The sequence below is a fragment of the Neovison vison genome, chromosome 13, assembly GCF_020171115.1.
Source record: "Neovison vison isolate M4711 chromosome 13, ASM_NN_V1, whole genome shotgun sequence".
Lineage (NCBI taxonomy): Eukaryota > Metazoa > Chordata > Mammalia > Carnivora > Mustelidae > Neogale > Neogale vison.
The window spans coordinates 96,993,678-97,013,948 of record NC_058103.1 but is presented as its reverse complement, the minus strand read 5'-3'; the positions used below and the strand labels follow the sequence as shown (position 1 = coordinate 97,013,948).

General features: G+C 55.6%; 1 protein-coding gene across 4 annotated transcripts; it reads right to left on the bottom strand.

Annotated features, from left to right (window-relative positions):
• Positions 1 to 141: 141 nt before the first annotated feature.
• On the bottom strand, positions 142 to 19,059 carry ARHGEF40 (Rho guanine nucleotide exchange factor 40). Of its 4 annotated transcripts, XM_044231830.1 has the most exons (24): positions 19,033 to 19,059; positions 16,295 to 16,492; positions 14,441 to 15,686; positions 14,138 to 14,305; positions 13,877 to 13,997; positions 12,972 to 13,068; positions 12,784 to 12,864; positions 12,538 to 12,654; positions 10,935 to 11,030; positions 10,734 to 10,849; positions 10,258 to 10,384; positions 8,559 to 8,681; positions 8,302 to 8,445; positions 7,209 to 7,819; positions 6,858 to 7,092; positions 6,445 to 6,531; positions 5,656 to 5,871; positions 4,766 to 4,936; positions 3,170 to 3,347; positions 2,291 to 2,395; positions 1,914 to 2,057; positions 1,276 to 1,406; positions 822 to 868; positions 142 to 689 (listed from the first exon to the last, which is right to left on the bottom strand). In XM_044231830.1, exons 1-23 carry the CDS (start codon positions 19,033 to 19,035, stop codon positions 827 to 829), a joined length of 4,557 nt encoding a protein of 1,518 aa, XP_044087765.1. In that variant the 5' UTR covers positions 19,036 to 19,059; the 3' UTR covers positions 142 to 689; positions 822 to 826. The 4 variants fall into 4 exon arrangements, with proteins under 4 accessions (XP_044087765.1, XP_044087762.1, XP_044087763.1 ...); XM_044231827.1 differs by lacking the exon at positions 19,033 to 19,059 and having other exon boundaries at positions 16,295 to 16,662; XM_044231828.1 differs by lacking the exon at positions 19,033 to 19,059 and having other exon boundaries at positions 142 to 572; positions 16,295 to 16,662.
• Positions 19,060 to 20,271: the final 1,212 nt, after the last annotated feature.

Below are 20,271 nucleotides of genomic sequence, written 5' to 3'. Positions count from 1 at the left end.
CCCATGCCCAGTTTGGGGCTAGTAAGGGGTACTAAAAGCCTTGGTTTTATTTTCTGTGTTTCAGTTAATGGGTGAGGGGAAGTGCTCAAGGCAGCAGCATCACCTCAACCCAGGTTCTGCTCTAGCTCTTCTAACACAAAGTATGAGTAAATACGTTTAATATAACAATAGTATTATAATAACAGTAATTACATGTATAAAGTTTGTAGTCCCCCCCCCCAGCCCCCCACCGTCCTATAATGATTTGCAAAGCTCCATTTCCTATGACAACCCAGAGTGGAGTCACCAGGAACCACAGCTGACCTGGCAGAGATGAGACTTCTAAGGGGAGAGTCTGGGTGGCACCACACGAAGGGGAGAATGCAGGTTGTTGGGGGAGGGCCAACACGGAGCCGTGTCCTGGGAGAATGCAGTGGCCCAAGATGGGGAAGGACTGGATGAGAGCTCATTTCTCCCCCTCCAGGGCATGAAGGCAAGCAAAGAGTGGACACTTTGGTTCCTGCAGGAAGGCACCCGGCTGGAGAGAGCCAGAGATAGCAGCAGGGAAACATGCTGGTCCTGTGACCTCCTCTCTGTCCAGAAAGCAGAAGGAAGGAATTCAGTGCTCTTCCAGCCTCCACTATGTCCCACTGCCATCACGGCCCAAAGTGTGCTGAGAGGAAGGCCTCTAGCCAAGTTCTCCATCTTCTCTAGAAGCCAGGAGAGAAGAGGGAGATGGGTTGGGAGAGGGAAGAAGCTGACTTGCAAGAAGCTGGGGAAGGAAGGCAGTTGGTGCAAGAAGTTAGGAGTGTTGGATATAGTGGAAGGGGGCACTGACTCACCCAGGTCACAGAGGAGTGGTGGGGTCACTCAGGGCTCGGGCATGACTCTGCAAAAAGATGAACTGCAGTGAACTTAAAGGGCAAGGAAATGTCCTTTTTTCTATATTTGCCCCCCCCCCACCTGCCAATTCACCTTTCTTTCCTCCTCCCCCAGATTCCTCAATTTGGCTAATTTAATCCAAGTCCAGATACTTTTGGCATCCCCCCCCACTTTTCCATCCACTCCTGCACTATGCACCTTATTAAAGATTCCTTTTCACATCTGACTTTGATGCCTCTCCTCTAGGTCAAGGGGTAGAGGAGAAAGGCAGACTAGACAATATATCCAACCTGTGGTCTTGCTGGTAACACAGGCTCATTGGTTTCCCCTGCCCCCATGGGTTGAATGAGAATAGCTCACTCAGAAAGTGGCTGAAGAGAGCACCCCACTTTCAGCCCTAGTATAGGGACTTACCTGCCGGGACAGCCCTAAGATCCCTCCACTGGCCAGAGTGGGAGTGCTGCTCCCAGGGTGGGGGGGCTGCAGGCTGGGGCTGTTTCTTGGTCCTGGGGACACATCTCCAGAAGAGTCAAGTGTTTCTGGGGCTGGAGGGGAAGCTAGGGTGAGAGCAGGGTATAGACCCCCCCCCCTAGATTACCTTAAGCAACCAAGCTGCTCCATCAGGGAAGAAAAAGCTCCATAGCAACAGGAAGCTGTGAGTCACCATAGCAATCCAGTTGCAAGAGAACCCCCCTACCAAGAGGCAGGAAATTGTCAGCAGCATCATTAGAGCAACGAGGGAAGAAGCGACAGGAAACTATAAGGATTGCCGTGGTGAACCAGGAGGGTACAACAGGAAGCTGAGCAGTTTCCATAGAAACCCAAGGAGAGCTAGAGAGAGAGGTACAGAGGAAGTGCTGCTTAGCAACAGGCTGCTGTAAGCATTATCCTAGCAACCAGATGGAAGGCTCTTTTAGCAATGGGGAAGCTGTACATAGTTGTCATGGCAACTGGGCTACTTGGCAAGAAAAAGGAATTGCTTAGCAGCAAGCAGCCTGAACATCACCATGATGACCCAGCTGTTGGGAGCCACCCCTTGAGAGGTGCCTCACCCAGGGAAATTTGCTTGACGTCCAGATCCCAGGCCTCCTCCTCGACGCGGGCAGGCAGGGAGCAGGCTCCCGGTGAGAGGCCGGGAAGGGAAGGGCCGGCATGCTCAAAGGATGACACGGCCACGGAAGCCCGGGTGCGGGCGGCTGCAGAGAGGGGGGTTGGGGGGGGTGGGGTGCTGGTGTGGGAAAGCCCTCCTGGCTCTCTGAAATGACCCTCAGTCTCACAGAGGGCCTCCCAGTCAGTCCCACAATTTCTGGGAAGACATGTCCACTCATTGCCCTTCTTTACTTTTCTACCATGCCTCCCCACTATGCCCTCACTCTCAAGGTCTTGACTCCTGGGAGTCGCCCCCACCCCCCAGCACTGTGGCCCTCACCTCTTCCAGTGAGCAAGGCACTCAGCGTCCGCTCCCCAAGGGCTTTGATGTCCAGGAAAGGTTTATTCCCAATGCCCATGGAGACCATCTGCTGCACTCGGAGCTCTAGGAAACAGAGACCCCGTTACCAACAGAATCCTTCAGCCCCCTCTTTGCTCCAAGCCCCAGCACTATCATGGTGGACTCTTCTGCTCCTTGCCAATTCTCATTCTTCTGGTATCTCCTGTTACCCTTGCTGTCAACTGTCACTATGTGGATGGTGACGGTGGCCCTTAACCACCACCTCAGACCCCTGTCTCTTGTCTTCTACATGTTGCACCCTGCCCATTTGGCATCCCAGCCATCTAACTTCTAATACTCACCCTCTGCCCTTTAACTTGGGCATTAAGAGCAAACCTCTCATTCTTACACACCTTTCTAGTTTATCAAGTGCTTCCATAGATAATCACATATTTCACCATCCCTCTCATACGAAAATGTAGCTGTCACTTTCCATCTTTTCAAGATCAGTGGAATGGGGTTCAGAGAATTAAACACAAAAATCCAGCCCCCAAAACACAGAACAAAGCACACAGAAACACTAGTCTGGGTCAAACAGCATGTAAATTCTGGAACCAGGGTCTAGTGAGCACTCTTTCACTCTCTTTTGCCCTGCCCTTTGCTCTCGCTTTTCTGAAATTGGTAGCTGCCTTTTTCCTTTTGGTATACCTTAGACTAATCTCTATGCCAGCAACCTCTCTCCAGTCAGAACTGGAATCATCTCCTAAGTCATTCCTTTTCCATCCCACACCCTATGGTCTTTATGCAGACTAACCTCCCATTGTAACCTGGACCCTAACTGCGTGCCCCCCCCTGCCCCGCCCCGGCCCCGGCTCACACCCTTGTTGTGAGCCGCCTGTCTCCACAGCAGCTGGGCAATAGAACTGGTCCACTTGAGTTTGATCTCTGGTGAGGCTGCCTGCAGAGTGTATGCTTCTCGAGCGCGCCGCCGCCGGAACCACAACTCAAAGCAGAGTCCGCTGTCCCCGATGTTTTCTGTGAGCCCCATGTCGGCAGTCTGAGAAAAAGCGGAGGAGAGTGGGTGAAGACAGAATGAATCCTGGCTAGATGGCACCACATGGAAAAGCACTACACTTAGCTTGGCATCTGGTAGATGTTCAGTAAATGTTTGCTCAACACCTACCATATGCCAAGTGTTCTACATTTAGCCTTCCTAACAACCAAAATTTACAGAAGGGGAATGCCCAGAGACACAAAGTAACTTGCCCAGGGGCTTATCATAGCTTAGTGGAGAGAGAGGGTTCAAACCCACGTCTCTGTTATTCCAAACCTAGGCTTCTTTTTCTCTATTCTGTACTTTATGCCCCACCCCCCTCAGGAGCTGGAACAAATGTAGGCAGACAAAGTTTAGAAACCCTTAGTGGGGGCACCTGGGTGGCCCAGTGGATTAAAAACCTCTGCCTTTGCGTCAGGTCATGGTCCCAGGGTCCTGGGATTGAGCCCCGCATCAGGCTCTCTGCTCAGCGGGAAGCCTGCTTCCCTTCCTCTCTCTCTGCCTGGCTCTCTGTCTACATGTAATCTCTGTCAAATAAATAAATAAATAAATAAATAAACCCTTAGGGGATGCCTGGTGGCTCAGTTGGTTAAGCATCTGCCTTTGCCTCAGGTCATGATCCCCGAGTCCTGGGATCCAGTAGAGCCCCATATCCAGCTCCTTGCTCAGTGAGGAGCCTGCTTCTCCTTCTCCCTTTACTGGCCACTCCCCCTGCTTGTGCTGGTGCTTGCTCTCTCTCTCTCTCTCACTGCCAAATACATAAATAAAATCTTAAAAAAGAAAAAGAAACTCTTAGAATCATGCCATACTGCCTGATCTAGGACTATAGGTCTTTCCCTCCCTCTCTTTTTTAAGATTTTGTTTTTTAAGTGATCTCTACACCCAGTGTAGGACTTGAGCTCACAACCCTGAGATCAAGAGGCAGACACAACTGACGGAGCCAGCCAGGTGCCCCTAGGACTTTAGGTCTCTATTAATGTTTATCTGGATACCAAAGTAGTTTCTCTGAAGAAAGTCCTCCCTCCTCTTGGGTTTGGTTCCAGTGGTTCCATCAATTTAATCTATTAGAGAGACTGATAGATAGATAAATAAATAGTCCTTTTTTGTCACCCCAAGAACCACCCCTAACTCAAAAAGCATATATTCTTAATGGGAAAGGTCCTCCATTCTGGCTTGGAATGCCTTGTGAGTATCCCACATGTATGATAAAACCCCAATGACAATAACAGCAATTTCTATCACCTCTGGCATCCTAACCTGATAGGTGATTAAGGTCAAAACCTGTTTTAGATGATTCAGATTCTGAACCTGGGTTGGAGTTGAATTTCCAGAACATCTTGAGTTCTCGAGAACAACATGACTTCCTGTCCCATCCCTTTCTGGCCCCCCCTCCCTGACCTGGCCAAGTCCCAGCATTCTACCTTAAAGGCCTGCTTGTAAACAAAGGTCTCTGACCCTCCCTCAGGGCCCTTGAGCTTGCTGAACAGGAGGAGATGCTCAAAGAGAAAGACATGGCGAAGGCACTTCTTTCGGCCACAGATGACAGTGAAGGGGTCCCGGTGTAGGAGCTGGCCCTGCTCCTTCAAATCTGTCTGGGGAAAGGAAAAGGAAAGGCAATTGGCCCTGGAACCCTTTGGGTGTATTTTATGGGGAGTAAAAATGGGATTTTTAGGGCAAGGGGCCTAATGTACAGGTTCTCAGACTGAGTTAGGAAATCAGGGAAGGCCTCGGCCTATAATCCATCCACCGATCACCACGCACAGCACACCTGGCCTGGCCACATAGTCCTGCCTCTCTAGACAGAAGGTACGCTCCACAATAGGGTTTAAAGTCTTGCATGGGGAAGTGTCCCATGTGGACACTGGGGATGAAGCACCATTCTGACCTGGGAAGAGAATCAGCAAAGAGCCAAAGGGGAAAGAGTCCATCACAGAGGAGGCAGGTTTCCCACCTGTTTTGGACTTTCTGGGCTAGAAAGAGACAAGCTAAGGGAGAATAAGGTATGTGTTGGGTGCTGAGATGCCTGAGGAAGTGCAGAGTAGATAAGGAAAGAGAAGAACTGGGAATGGAACAGGAAAGCACAGCCAGAGGTAGGATCATGGGATGTTGGGCAGGACATAGTTTCTTTATTTATAGATGAGGACACTGAGGCCCAGTGAAGTTCAGTGACTTGATCAAGGCCATCTAGCTGATAAGAAATTAGAGCCTGGGCCCTCTGACTTTGAGTCTGGTCCTCTTGTCACTAACCACACTGCTTTCTGAAGCCACACGGCTGGACAGTAGGAACTGGAGTGACGAGCCACGGCCTCACCTCACAGCCACGCACTGCCTCCACGGCCAGCAGGTCTCTGCCACGGGTCTCCTGTTCCCGGAGCAGCTGCACGGCAGCCCCAAGAGCCTGGCGCTCAGAACTCAGCTCAGGCCCAGCTTCCCTTAGGAGCTCCTCCAGGAGCCGTCCATACCGAGCCAGCTGCTCCAAGGGCTGCTGCAACGCCTGGGGCAAGTGAGGGCCACTCTCTGCTGAGCCCTGGTTGGGGAGGAGACAAACAGGGATGAAGCGGAGGCTGGCGCTAGTGGGGGCTGAGCTGTGCCAGGAAGGTGGGTGGTAGGCCAGGCTTTTGGGGGTAGAGGAAGCCCAGATACTGCCAAAGGTAAGGTGAAACTTCCCTCAGAAAGAAAGCGGGTAGGGGGTCTGCCAGAATTCCACCATCCTCTGAATCTTGGAGAATGGAAGAGGAATACAGATAACCCCTTACAGTCTTCAGCTTCTAACTCTTGAAGTCATTTCACATAAAGTCTTTTGATTCTCACAGCACTCTGTGAGTTAGATAGAGTGGACAGTGCCCCCATTTACCAGATGTAGAAACAGAGGCCCAGAGGAATCAAGAGTCTTGCCCAAAGTCCCTCAGGATCAAAACTCAGGCTCTCTTGGCTCCCAGTCGAGTGCTTGTGCCACCTCAGCACTTCGGGGAGATTACTGGTGGGAAAGGTTCCTGGACACATTCAGGAAAGCTTTTCTTCCCTGAGAGACTTGGAGGTGGGGTGTGTTTTAGGGCTTCCTGCCCCCTCTCCTTCTCATGGGGGTTGGAGCAAAGGTTACCTTGCTTGGGGGGCCAAGTGCAGCCAGACCATTCTCCAGTTTGTGTCGGTGTTTCACGTACTGGGCGTAAAGGCTGAACTGGTCCCCCTGTGCCAGTGGGGAAAGACAAGCCGTCACCTGGGGAGAGACAAGCCTTTCCCTTTCCTCCTCACGTCCTCACTACAGCGCAAAGGACAGCCCGGCCGCTCAGGCTGCCCAGGAAATGACAGACTCCCATGCAGAGAATGAAGGTCAGACAGCACTCGAGGACAAGGACACAGGCTGAGTGGATTCAGAGGGGCCCAGGGGCCCCAGAGTCTTGGACTGCACACTTTCAAGGGGATGGGGAACAGATACGGAGAAGGAATACAGAGTGATTGGGGCTGAGATGTAAGAAGGGAGAGGACCTAGAAGAAGTGTTCGGGGCCACTCACATGGCGAAGGAAGCAGGCCCCAATGCGCAGGGGGTGGGTGGCACAGCCCTGAAGCTCCCGGAGAAAGTGTGTCCGATGGAAGCTGCGAAGCCTCTCCCGGGTACTCAGGGCTGCGGCCCAGGTGCCCCTTAGTTCGGGAGTCAGCTCGGGCCCCGGGGGTGGCACTGGCTCGCTCAAGGTGGCCACGTACTCTTGCTCACAGGCAATCAGCTCTGACACCAGACGCTGCTGGGCGCTGCAGGGACAAGGAGGGTCAAAGGAGGCTGGGGACCGAGACCACCAAAATATTGTATTCCTTCCTGCTGGGCACTTGGCTCGGCCTCTTGGGCAGTAATTGGCCTAGGCTCTCACCTGATGCTTCGCTTGCGCTCCATCCGGGGGGTACCTACTCCCCAGGGCCCATCTGGACCTCCAGCCCGGCCCAGCAGCACATGTTCCCGGGGCGAGCACGTCCTGTCTACCACCTCGGTACTGGTGACTTCCAGGCCTCGAATCAGCACAGTCCTCGGAGGTCTACCCTCTGCTTCTGGAGCCAAGTCAGGGCCCTCTTCTTCACAGTCCTCCCCACAGGGGGCCAGGGAGCAATGGGATGGGGCTGTGCGTGGCCCAGGGCTGCTGGGGAGCATCAGGGAACTAAGGCTGGGTGAGGGGCTGTGAGGGCCCCGGGGGGCCCCTCCGCTGCTGGCGCTGTCTGCCCTCCGTCGCCGATGGCCCCGTGGACTCGCTTCCTCTCCTAGCTGCTGCTGAATCCTCCTCTCCAGCTCTTGGCAGCGGGCCCGGCAGCGGCCCCACTCTCTCAGGGCAGCAGGGCTGCCCAAGTCCAAGGCCAGGGCCCGCATCTCCTGGAAGGTGCCAGCACTCGGCTCCGGGGCCCGCCGCAGGGCCAGGGCTGCCAACACGGCCTCCCTACCGGGCCCCGCTCCTGCCAGCCGAGCAGAACCTTCATTCACCCATTCATGAGCCTGCCGGGCCAGAGAGGATGAGGATGGGTAGAGAAAGAGTGAGGTCCAGTACTGTTCACGCATGCTGCCCAATGACAGCTCCTGTCCTCTTTAGCTGATGGCTTCCCAGAGCCCACCGCCCTCTCAGTCCTCTGAGAACACCCCCTTTCCTGTCCCAGGGCCACTGCCTGACCTTGTCACTCTGAGCTGGTATGGAGACAGAGGGCCTGGATGAAAGAAGAGCCAACACTTGCATGGAATTGATCAATGGTAGGCTCTGTACTAAGGACTTCTTGTATATGACCTATATTACACTCGTGGCAGTGCTGTGAAGGGGTGCCTATGGAGGCATGCTTGTCCCGGGTGATTCAGCAAGTAGGTTGCAGAGCCAAGAATCCAAAGAGATGGCTTCCTGAGTCCCTGCTTTTAGCAACTACCTGATCAGCTTCCCCAGGCAGAAGCCGGGCTGTGGTGAGCATGGAAGAAAGAGGGTCTGCACACACCTGCTGGAAGAAGCGCTGTAGCCGCAGTGCTCGATGGAGGCCACTCTCAGCCTGCTCCAGCCTCTGTTCAAAGACATCCAGGACCTTCTGGGAGGCAGTGTCCTCCTCCAGGGCCAGGGCCTCCCGTGCCTGGGCCAGGCGCTCCTGGAGAAGGAAGGCTGTACTCAGACCTGGTCCTTGGTCGCAGTCAGTTCCCCACCCCCACTCTTTACCCCTGCTCCATGCGTTTTCTCCCCTGCCCCTTTCCCCCTTCTCACCTGAACCTCAGTGTTGAAAGCCCGGAATTGCAGCTCTGTCTCCTGCAGGGCAGACAGGGAGTCTCCAGGCACAGCAAAGCTAGCCAGCTGCTCCTCCCCTGGGCCTGAGAGCCACTGCAGCACCTGAGGCAGACAGGCAGGACAGCAGAGCCATGAGGGAGAAGGAGGCCATGCTGTGGGAAGGAAAGCTGAGCTCCAGGTCCAACCCCATCACCCTGATCTAAGGACCTTTGCGCAAACCATTTCATGCAGCTGTAATGTGGGAATGGTTAACAGTGGTTGGTAGTAGTTTCTTCAAGGGTTAAATGAGAAAGCACCAGAATGGGAAGCTGGGCTGGCAGGAAGCACTGAGGGAGGTGGGCAAGGGTTCCAGGCCCATGCCTGGAGGGGACACAGATACAGCTGGTGTGAGCCTGAGGCAGTATGAGGGCTGTCTGGATAACTGAGGAGGAGAAATTTCACATTCACTGAGTCCACTGATGTGTGGGCAGAGGTCGCAGGGACGTGGCTTGAAGAGACAAGCCAGTGGAGTGAGTGTGTGTGTGTGTGTGTTTTCCCAGCTCTAGTTGCCTACTACGGCGATATAAGGGACTCTCATGTTGGTTCTGGGATATTTGACCAAAAAGGGATGGTAATTTTTTTTCTCTGAATTAAGGCTGGAAGCTGGGGTAGGATGGCCTGCAGATGAGAAGCTTGAGAATGTTCCCAATAATCTGGCCATAAACATGTGTACAGTCATTTGCTGAATTCCTTTGCTCATCCTAACACCCTTGCGAGCTAAGTGTCGTTATGATCCCATTCTACACATGTGGACTTGGGAACTCAGAGATGCTTTAAGATTTGTCCAACATCTCACTCCCAGCAGAGCTAGAACTCATGCTGAGAACTGTAGACTCTCCATCCTGTGTGTTAACGGTTTTGAAAGGGGAACACCAGCTAATAAACAAGCAAGCAAAGAGTAAGAGATACAATCCTTTGGATGCTGGGTTGGAGGAAGCCAATATGCAGAAACCCCAGAAAACAGAGAGCCCTGCCCTCCACTTTGACATTGACCTTGAGATGACCCTTGCCCTGATGCCCACACATAGGTCCATATTTGGGGCTTTGGGGGAACAATCAGATTGCAAACCCCCCTGTTCCCCTATCCCACATGTTAGGATAATCCCTGTGGGGCTCTTAACCCCAGGAGATAAGAATCAAGGTTCAGAGAAGCCAGCCTCATCCCTGAATCTTCCTCACAAAGAGGCCTTAGCATCTTACATTATCCTCTCCTTCCAAGGTGGAGGAAGGTGGGACTTTTCCACCTTCAGGTTTGGGGAGGACATAGTAGAAAGAGTTGAGGGAACATGGATAACAATGTAGCTAAAAAACTGGTATCGATAGACATTTATTATTTTGAGTTATAGGCATCCCAGAGTCAATCAGCTCCTCCCAGAATGCACCCAAGCATCTCTTCTAATCTCACAATCTCTAAGGATCCTTGATCACTGTTGGGGTAGGGCAGGTCTAGGTTCTCTGCTGGGGCTAAGATGCTTTCTCCCTCTTGTTGAATCGCACTCACCAGGCCAGCCTCTAGGGTAGGGTGAGGTGAGAGGGAGGGCCACCCGATCAAGCCATCAGCTCTGGATGTCGGCAGTAAAGGAGGGCTGGAGGCCAGGTTCCCAGGCCAAGTAAGAGTGATCTGGGGGTCCTGCCTCACCTGCTCGAGTTGGTGCAGTCGCTGTCGCCGCTCCTGCTGCTGGGCATGCAGGTTGGAGAGGCGCACGAGTTGGTGAATGGCCTCGTCCACCTCCTGGTACAGCGCAGCTGGGCCCGGGCCCTCCAGCCTGGGCAAAGAAAGGGACAGAATGACCTACTGCCCTTGTCAACCCCTTCCCACCACCCCACCGCATTCCATCCTAGCACAGCAGGCCTGGATTTGAATCCTGACTCTCCCACTGACTGACTAATCTTGGCCAAGGCATTTAACACTTCTGGTTCTCCAGATGCCTGTCTGTAATCATAACGATTACCTAGGGCCCTTATGCAAAGGTCATAGCAGGTGGAAAACATGATCTCCTGTGTAGAGGTATGTTCAGGAAGAACGATCTGGCAGCTGAGGTTTATTGACAGCTCTCTGCTGTGTCTCCATGCGCCCTGTCCACCTGTCCCCGCACACCCACCCCCTCCTCATACTTGCTGCTATGGCTGGAACGCAGCCTCATCAGGATGGCTCCCCCGTCCCTCTGCAGCTCCGTCAGCCGGGGATCTGCCAACACCTTCTGTAGGGGCTCAAGCATTCCTACAGCCTCCTAGGGGCAGGGAGCAGTCGACAGTAGGTTCCACCAGAGAATCCCCATCCCACCCCATCCTCTTCTGTTTGGTCTCATGTCCTACCTCTCCCTCTGACTCTGCGGCTCCCTCCAGCTCCTCAATTGCTTGCCGCACAGAGCACAGCACTCCTTGACACAGGCAGCACAGCCTCGCCACATCCTGAAACACACACACACGGGGATGGAGGGGGGCAGCCCCAGACAATGCTTGGTTAGCTTCTGACTTTGTTGTTTACTAACTGTATGACATTAAGCAAGCCCAGTAACCTCCTGAACCTCAGTTTGCTCCACTGTAAAGTCAGGACAAGATACATAGAATTTTGGGGTGCCTGGATGGCACAGTCAGTTAAGCATTTGACTCTTGGTTTTGGTTCAGGTCATGATTTCAGGGTCATGAGATGTAGCTCCGCACCAGGCTCCATGCTGGGCGTGAAGCCTGCTTAAGATCCTCTCTCTGTCCCTCCAAACCCGCATTCACGCTCTCTCTCTCAAAAAAAGATACAGAGAGTTTTGTGAGGTTTAAAGAGACGATGCCAGGTAAGCCCTTAGTAAGGACTGGCACAGTAAACGCTTAGTAAATGTGAGTTTCCTTTCCCCCATCTGCACTAGGTTTTCACCTTGTAAAGCCTTCCTCTCTGCCTGTTCAGATCCACTTTGAGGTATAGCTTAGAGACCACATTACAGACCCCCTTTATTTATTTATTATAAAGATTTTATTTATTTATTTAACAGAGACCGAGATCACAAGTAGGCAGAGAAGCAGGCGGGGGTGGGGGAAGCAGGCTCCCCACTGAGCAGAGGGCCGGATGCGGGGCTCTATCTCAGGACCCTGAGATCATGACCTGAGCTGAAGGCAGAGGCTTTAACCCACTGAGCCACCCAGGCGCCCTAATTATTTATTTTTAAAAGATTTTATTCATTTATGATGGAGAGAGATAATGAGAGAGGGAATGCAAGCACAGGGGGAGCTGGAGAGGGAGCAAGAAGCACGTTCCCTGCTGAGCAGAGCCTGATATGGGGCTTGATCCCAGGATGCTGGGATCATGACCTGAGCTGAAGGCAGAGGCTTTAACCCACTGAGCCATCCAGATGCCCCTGACATAAGTATTAAAGACCCTCTTTAATATTTAGCTCAGACCATGTTCATTTATCTTTTCTTGAATATTCATGTACTGAGATTCATAGAATCGGAGATTATATCACACTTGCTGTACTTTGCGGGTGAGGACCCCGAGGCCTGGATGTTAGTGCAGGGAACAAGTACAGAAAGGATACCATCTCTGGAAATGGGGCACAGTACCTTGTCCAAGGTCACATGGAACTAGAACCAGCCTTCCTGACTCTGTCCAGAACCCCAGTAAAGTTACCTTACGCTCTTCTCTAATAGCTTCTGACTTATGTCCCACCAAAAACCATATGCTGCTTAACATCGTATTAAGAACTTATGGAATATACTCCTCTCATCTCCCCAGCAGCCCACGGTACATGCGTAATATTTTGCTCATGCGTGGTGAACATAAATATGTATTGAATTGAATGGAAGGGAAATAAATCACTTTTCACCAGCCCTATGGTCATGTCTCAGATCTGCCCTCTCTCTCCCAGAATACCCTCAGCTGGGTCATTCCTGGCTCCCCCTCATCCTGGGTAGGGGAGGTGAAGCTTACCTGGTGTGTCTCTACCCAGTAGCTGGGAGAGGGTTCCCTGTGACCTCCCAAGTCCCATGGCAGCTCCTCTGGCTTGGCCACTCTTTTCAGATCACTCTCTGATAGCAACTCAGCACCCTAGAGACACACGAAGGCAGGGGATTTCTGGCCTGGCCACCCCGGTGTTCGGGGACCAGCCTGGGGCTCTAGCCATCCTCTTCTCTCTCCACTACTCAAGGGGACTAGCTAGGAGCAAGGAGCTCAAACCTGAAGTCCACAGAGTTCAGCCACAGGATCGTCCTGAGTGAGAGCCAGCAGTCGCTGAATGAGGGGAGGGTCTCCTAAGTCCTGAGGGCAGAGAAGAGTAACACCAAACAGTGGGCAACTGGGTGGCCTGGAATGGCCACCCGGGGAAGAGTTAGAGTCAGGAGAAGTTCCTGTCAAGGGCTGGTTACCTGAAGTTGACTTAGAACAGAAATGAGGGCTGGAGGCAATGGGGGTGACTTTCGAAGGTCCAGCAGGATGGACAGCCCCAATATCTGGAGATCAGGCCTGTAGGGGCAGAAAGAGCCAAGGGGGCAGTGTGCACGCACATGTGTATGATGAGGGGATGGTGGCTCGGGGTCTGGTTTTACTGTCACTAGTCCTCAGGAGAAGTCAGTGTCTGGTACTTTCAGGAAGCAATGGGCAAAGGGTCAAAGTGTGGGTTTTTGTCCAAGAGGCACTGCCCTAGCATTCTGGGGTCTATATGCAGATGATACGAAGTCACAGGATCAGGGTCTGGAAAACCAGGACCACTATGCTCTGGAAAGGTGTAAATTCCATTCCAGTATACGGCATGGTGCCTGCTAGGTTCTTTTTTTTTTTTTTTTAAAGATTTTATTTATTTATTTATTTGATAGACAGAGATCACAAGTAGGCAGAAAGGCAGGCAGAGAGAGAGAGAGAGGAGGAAGCAGGCTCCCTGCTGAGCAGAGAGCCCGATGCAGGGCTCCATCCCAGGACTCTGAGATCATGACCTGAGCTGAAGGCAGACGCTTTAACCCACTAAGCCACCCAGTTGCCCCGCCTGCTAGGTTCTTGAAGCCCACTAAGTAGCTGCTGAGTGAGTAAACCAAAACCCTGATAATCTAGGCAGTGTCTTAGGATACTGAAAGTCAGCAGTGTTGATTTTGAACATTGATGAAGATATCCTGGAGGTCAGAGGTCAGCAAGGTCAGTGGTCAGTGGCTTAAAAATTGAGGGGTGAGGAAGTCAGTATCCTAGAAGCCAGAAAGACAGTGTCCTGAGAAGAAAGGAGGTCAGGGCCCTCATGAGCAGTAGGTCAGTGTTCAGGGTGCCAGTGGTGGGCCTCGGTTACCTGAGCAATGAGTGGAGGTAATGAAGAGCAGTGCTCAGCATGTCTCGGGAGGGTGGGGGCTCCTCAGGAGGGCACGGTGGGGTAATGGTCAGCAAAGCTCGCCCACTCTGGTCCACCCCTCCTGAGGACACAAAATGGCCAGGCTGTCCTGGCTGGGGGTAGGCCTTGGCTACCTCCCATCCACCCTGCCTCCCTCCACAGCCCACCCCGATCACTTCTCTTTCCTTGACCCCTGTCCCTTCAAAACCGATGCCCACTGACCAGTCAGGACGAGGAATCCAGATGCCATTAGGTCCCAAGCTATATCCAGGTCATCGGAGATAGATACTGGAGCGGCCTCTTCTGGGGCATTGTCCCCTTCCCCTTCCTGCACCATCTCCAGGGGTGGTGCTGGTGGGTCTGGCAGGAGCCCTTCTGGATCTGTGGGTCCTACACAGAAAGAAGCAGAGCTATGGGCCCGAGGAGGGGAGGGTTCTGGCTGTGGGGCTCCGACCTCCTCCTCCAGCCCCCTTCCAGGCCCAGTCTATGCTGGCCCTTGCCCTGCTGGCTTCGGTGTCATCTCACCTGCCACACCTGCCAGACTGGACCCCTCCGGATCCTTCTCTCTGGCTGTCTCTTCTGTGGGTCCACAGACTTCTGAGGGCTGAGGCTCTTTTTTCTCTGCTGGTTTGAGCTCCTCTTTCAGCTCTGACTCTGGCTTCCCTGAGCCTTTGTGCTCCTCCTCAACGGGGCTATATCCTGGGGGGTCATGCTCATTTGGTGGGGGCAGAGTGACAAGGACTTCCAGGTGGCTGGCCTCCTCTTTGACCTCGGGGCTCAGTGGAGCACTGTCCCCTCCTCTACTAAGAGCCCCTCTGCCTGCAGCACGCTTCTTTCTCCTGTTTCCTTTGCCTGTTCTCCGAGGGGTGCCAGGGGGTCCTTCAGCCCCTTGGCCTGCCCCTCCCCCAGCCTCCCCCAGCCTCAGGGGACAAGGTTCAGAGGCTTCCCCCAATGTCTCTGCTGGAGACTCAGACACTTCTAAGGCTGTTGCTTCTGGGAGAGCCTCGGCTCCTGGAGGTGATCCAGGGGAGGCTCTGGTGCTGCTTCCCTCACCCGGTGGGCGTGCCCCATCCTGGTCCCGAGGCCCCAGGCCCTTTTGGTGCATCCAGGCGCGGTGTCTCCTGTGCCGACCCTTCCCTCCAGCACCCTTCCGGGTGGGTACTGTCCGGGTCCTGGAGAGGCCCGAGGGTCCCTCAGCATCCGTGGGGCTCCCCCTCACAGGCAGTGTCACCTCCAGCAGCTCCACGTACTCGCCTTCAGGTCCTTCAGCGGGGGCATTGTGCCCATCGCCAGGACTCCGGGTGCCCAGGGCCTCCTCGGGGAGTGGAGGGCTGGGGAGCCCTGGGGGTCCAGAGGGCAGTTCGGGGGGCAATGTGCTTGGCCGATGTCCAACCATGAGGCCCCCTTTGTGCACAAATCGTGGGCAGATGAGTTCTGCCCAGGGCAGCCGCTGAATTCCAGAGGGCGCAGAGAGGAGGCAAGTACTGAGCCGACCTGTGGGCCGGTCCTTATTGATGCCCTGCAGCCACTCAGGTGTAAACAGGTAGGCGCAGGCCTCATTGGGCACAGGCAACTCCTGCACCCGCCCGCCCCCTGGGGCCAGGCACTTGAGTGCCAGGCGGGGCGCTTGGGCTGCGGAGGGGACCACTTGCAGGTAGAAGTCTCCCGGGCGCAGCAGCTGCCAGGGCAAGGCTGCCAGCTGCACCACCACCTGCTCGTGCAGGCAGAGTGGCCAGCCCTCGTGGAAGAAGAGGAAACCGCTGTACTGGGCCTGGGGAGAGAGGTGCAACGTTGCTCTCAGGCTTTGCTGAGGAAGCCAGCCAGAGAGGGCAGTTAGCATGGGACCATCCTAGGTAGTGCTGCCCTGTGGCCTGATGGGTTATAATCCTTGGGGATCTGGAGGGGTATCTCAGGATGTTCATGGAGCAGAGGGAGGGAATGGGCTGGCCGGTTTTCTGGTAGTAGGAAGCTTCTCTAGGAAACGAGTTCCCTGTGTGGGAGAGTAACAACTGAGTCATTACAGAGACATGGTCAGCAGATGCCATTGTCTGGGAGGGCTCAGAGACTCTTAAGAGTCTTTATATCTGTAGAAGTGAAGGATCTCTGTTCAGTCATGTCCGGGGGAGTTAGGTATCTTGAGAAATCATTATGGGGGATGTCTGGAATTGGGTCTGGTGGGTCTGGGTTTTCGCGAGTTGATGTTTCTTAGGGGTTAATATTGGGGGAAGACGAGTGTCCTTCTGTGTGTTAGTACGTGAGTGGCCTCTGCCTTGGCCGGGGGTGGGGGGAGGTCAGTGTTGGGAGGTGGCACCTCTGGGGAGAGGGAAATTAGTCTGGCTAGTCTCTGGAGTGAGGCAGTGGATCTTAGGGGCCACTCACACAGGCTTCCTGCTGGACCTTGGCAAGCAAGTGCTTGGCGGGTACCAGGAAGTCCAGCGTGTACCTCAGGGCATCCTCCCGATAAGTTCTCTCCACCACCTGGAACACCTGGCCCAACAGCGTAGGGGCTGTCGCCTCGAAGGGTGGGTACAGGGCGGCAAGCGTGCTCTGCACACAGTCCTCCACTGGCTCGGGCTCCTGGGAGAGAGAAGACCAGCTGCAGATGCCTAGAGAGCATGGACCCCGGGACCACATCGTGTGCACGGTGTGTGTTCAGAGAGGACCCTCAGGAAATGCTGGCTGAAGGGCCTGGGAGGGCCTCCGTGGGTCTGGGGCAGTCAGAGTGCACAGACCCAGCAGGGCACTCCACACTGGAGCTCTGAGACTCTGGCCTTGGAGATCCAGGGAGCATTTGTCAGGAATGTCTCTGATCTTCTGATCAGGCCAGTCCTGCTTCTTGTGAGTTGGGACCATTGCACAGTTCCTCCTCAGGATGAGACATTCTGGGCCACCAGAAGATGTAGCAATGGCTGAGAGAGTTGGCAGGGTGAGGGCCAACTTGCAAGCAGCCCCCCACCCCACGGATGTAAGGACTACGGACCTCTAACTTAGGTGGCAATGCCACCACCTCGAATAATCATATCCTAGAGTTGGTCACTGGGTGAGAAGGAGGAGGACTGGGAAGAAAGAGGACTGAAGGGCTGTCCGTCTGACTTTCTAGCGACTACTCTCTTCCAGAGTGGCTTCAGAGCAATCACCCATTCCCAGAGCATGTGGGATTGGGTTACAAAGAACTGGGTGGGGGCAGCCAAAAGAGGAAAAAGTCACAAAAGAAACACGTGGGGAAGGGAGGAGGCCTTGATGGTATGTATTTTTCCAACTCCAGTAGGACCTCTCTGCCAACTCCACCTGCCGCCACTGTCTCAAAAGACAGCCCTGCTTCCTCTGCATTTGCCTCCCTAAGGGCATGATCAGGTGTCTTTCTCTTTCTCAGACCCTAAAGAAGCACCCCCTCAGGCTATTCCTTTGCAGACTAATTTCTCTTTCAAGATGGCTCTGAAGTTCTTTTATCGGGTTTCTTTGCTGTCGGTGGCAGGGGGCTGCGCTGCAGTGTTCATCAAGTTCTCTCCCACCGCCCTCCACCCAGTCCTGTCTTTGCCCTGCAGTCAAAACTGCATATTTTACCAGTTGCCCATCTGTCCCGACCCTCTGCGAAACTAGGGCAGCCACTCCACAGAGGGACATTCAGTGCGTCAGCACCGAGACCCAGCCCCAAGGTGTGTGGGCGAGCAGACAGACCCCCCAGTGTTCCGGGGACCCGGCTGGCGCGGTGAGAGTGGGTGGGGGGAGGGTGGAGAAGGGGGGCGGGGAGGCAGAGTGGGCCGTCCGATCGGAGGCCAGGAGGGGGCAGCTAGAGCTTGAGTAGCGAGGCAGCTGCAACCCATTAGGGGCGGTGAGCTCATGGCTGAGCGAGAGTCTCAGCCACAGGAAACTGCAGCGGGAGGAGGGGAGGAGGGGTCTGGGGTGGGAGGCGGCGGGCAAGAGCACTGAGACCGGGCCTCCAGTCCGCCAGGACCAAAAGGAGACCATTGAGACTGAGTCAGCTCTCCCTGGCCCAGTTCCTCTTTTTTCTTGCTCCAGTCTCCCTGCCAGGGGGTGCCCTTCCTTCTGTAGAGCAGCAGCCCCGGTAGTGCTCCTCCCCCACCTCCTGGCAGTGAGCGCCCCCTGGCAGGGCCTCCCCCCTCCTCCACTCTGCAGCGAGCGCCCACTTAGCCGTGGACCTCCCCCACAGCCCCCTGCAGTGAGCGCTCTCTCCGGCAGTGCCCACTCCTTGCAGTGATTCTTCAGAGACAACTTCTGGAGTGAAAGTTCCCAGAATAGTGTCCACTCCTGTTGGTATGGACTCCCCCTTAACAGTGCCATTCTGCTTCCCTTGTCCTAAGTTGCTGCTGCCAAGAGTCCCCTACCTCCTGCAGGGAGCTCCCGCTTGTGTTTCCTCCCCTCTGCAGCGGGAGTACTCGGAGACAGTGCTTCGGTTCCTTGCAGCAAGACCTCTGGGGTACTCTCCCCACCCCCCCATCCTCGGTCTCTAGTCTGCTCTGGCAGCGTCACGCCCCCTGAAACTGTGAGTCCCCCTCCTCACTCAGTCCACTATCCTGAAGGAGCCCCTCTTTCTCCGCGGGAATTTCCCTCTTTGGCCATGTCCCTGGCCCCAGCCCAGCCACAGCTGCGGCCGGTCCCCCAGGGCCGGATGGGTGGGCCCAGCTCACCGGGCTGGGGACTGGGATGGAAAATGGTGGTTCCTGGCAGGTCAGTTCTCATGACCCGGGGCCGGGCCCCTTGCAGGGCCGCAGCACCAACCCGCAGAGGTTTCCCGCGGCTAAGGAGCTGGGACCCGGAGGGGCTGGAAGATCCTGCAAAGGAAGGCACAGGTCCGGACAGAGGAGGGCGGGGGGAGGTGTGTGGATCGGGGGAGCGACTGGAGGGAGGATGGGGGAGGGGGCGGAGAATAAGGGAAGAAAGAAAGAGTGAGGGCAATACCCGGTGGGGACAGAGCCAGACAGTGGGGCAGACAGACAGACAGATCAAAGAAAAGAAGGGGGGTTGGGAGGAAGGAGAGTCTCAGGAGCGCTCAACAGACCGAGGCGGGCGCAGGAGGCAACGGGCTGGGGGCTGGCGGCCCCGGGCGGGCAGCGCGAAGGAGGAGGGGGACACCGGGGCCGCGACGCCGGACTCACCATGGCTCGGCGCGGGGCCGCGTCCGACGCTCGGGCGGGCGGGGCCGGGCGCGCCGCCGCCTCCCTCCCGCCGCTCGCGTCTCGCTGGATCTGGCTAGGGGACAGCTCCGGCCGCGGTGGCGGATCGGCCCGCTCGGGCTCCCAGGCCGCGGGGCCCCGCCAGGGAGGGCCGAGACGGCCGCCCCTCCCCGCCCCGCCCTTAAGTGCCCGCCTCCGCCTCCGCGCCGGACCCCCTGCCGGGACTCCCTCTACCGCGGGGAGCCTCTCCGCGGCTTCCCCGGCGCCCACAGCGGGCCAGCCTCGCTGTCCCGCAACTTTCTTTCTCCCCCTCCTCACCCTCCAGTGGGTGCCCCTACCCTGGTCCTCCGACGCTCGCCCTGCCGAGGATGCCCCTCTTTTCCCGCCACCGCCTGCCTCCCAGCGGGGTCAGTTTAGCCTCCACAAGGGCCTCTCCATAGGCTGGGGCGTGCGTGAATTTTCTGGGGTACCCAGCCGAGGACTGGGATCGTTTGGCGGCCCGAAGCCTCTCGTTTCTAACTCGCTTGGGAACCTGTTCTCCTCGCGGTTGCCAGACTTCGGCAGCACCTGGAGCTCAGAAGAGACCACCGGGCCCCTGCCCAACTCGGGTGGGGCTGAGGGCAGGGAAATCAGGGGATTCTTTCCACCCTCCAGGGATTCACCCGCCGTCTTTCCCTCCCATCTCCTTCGGCCTCAAGCCTTCAGGCTCCGACAATGGGCCCCTCTGTGCGGCCTAGGGAGGGCGCGGGCGGCGGTGGGGGGGAATTAGGGAGCGGTGAAGGCTTGGGGTGGGGGGTGGGGTTGACTGTCGCGGCTGAAGATGGGCCGGGTCTTGGGATCAGAATCCTCCTGTAGCGGCGTGCACTTCGGCAGATGTGTTCTGAGTTCTCTCCTTGCTGCCCCTTTCCCTCCGCACCGCGTGTCTCCATTTTCGGCTGGCGGAGGGAAGGCATCAGAACCCCCCCGCAACCCCCCCACGTCAGACCCATGATTCGAAACTGGTTGCCAGACCCTTCCTTCTTATGGGGTAGCAATAGCGTCTCCCAGGGTCGCTAGGGCTCATGGCGGTGAGGATGGCTATCTGACGCAGTAGACAAAGCGGGGCAGACTAGTTAAGAAAGTTCTGGTCTCACCCATCCTCCACCGCGTCTGGATGTGTAACGGGGTCCCCGGCGAGGGTTTCCCAGGAGGGCTGGGGAGGCTTAGGCACAGACGGGAGAT

Coding starts and splice junctions, on each gene's coding strand:
- ARHGEF40 (XM_044231827.1), bottom strand. CDS start 16,549: ATGTGGTCCCGGGGTCCATGCTCTCTAGGCATCTGCAGCTGGTCTTCT. Junction 14,306..14,440: donor CAGTCTGGCAGGTGTGGCAG/GTGAGATGACAC, acceptor CTTTCTGTGTAG/GACCCACAGATCCAGAAGGG. Junction 8,682..10,257: donor GACTGCACCAACTCGAGCAG/GTGAGGCAGGAC, acceptor TGTCTGCCTCAG/GTGCTGCAGTGGCTCTCAGG.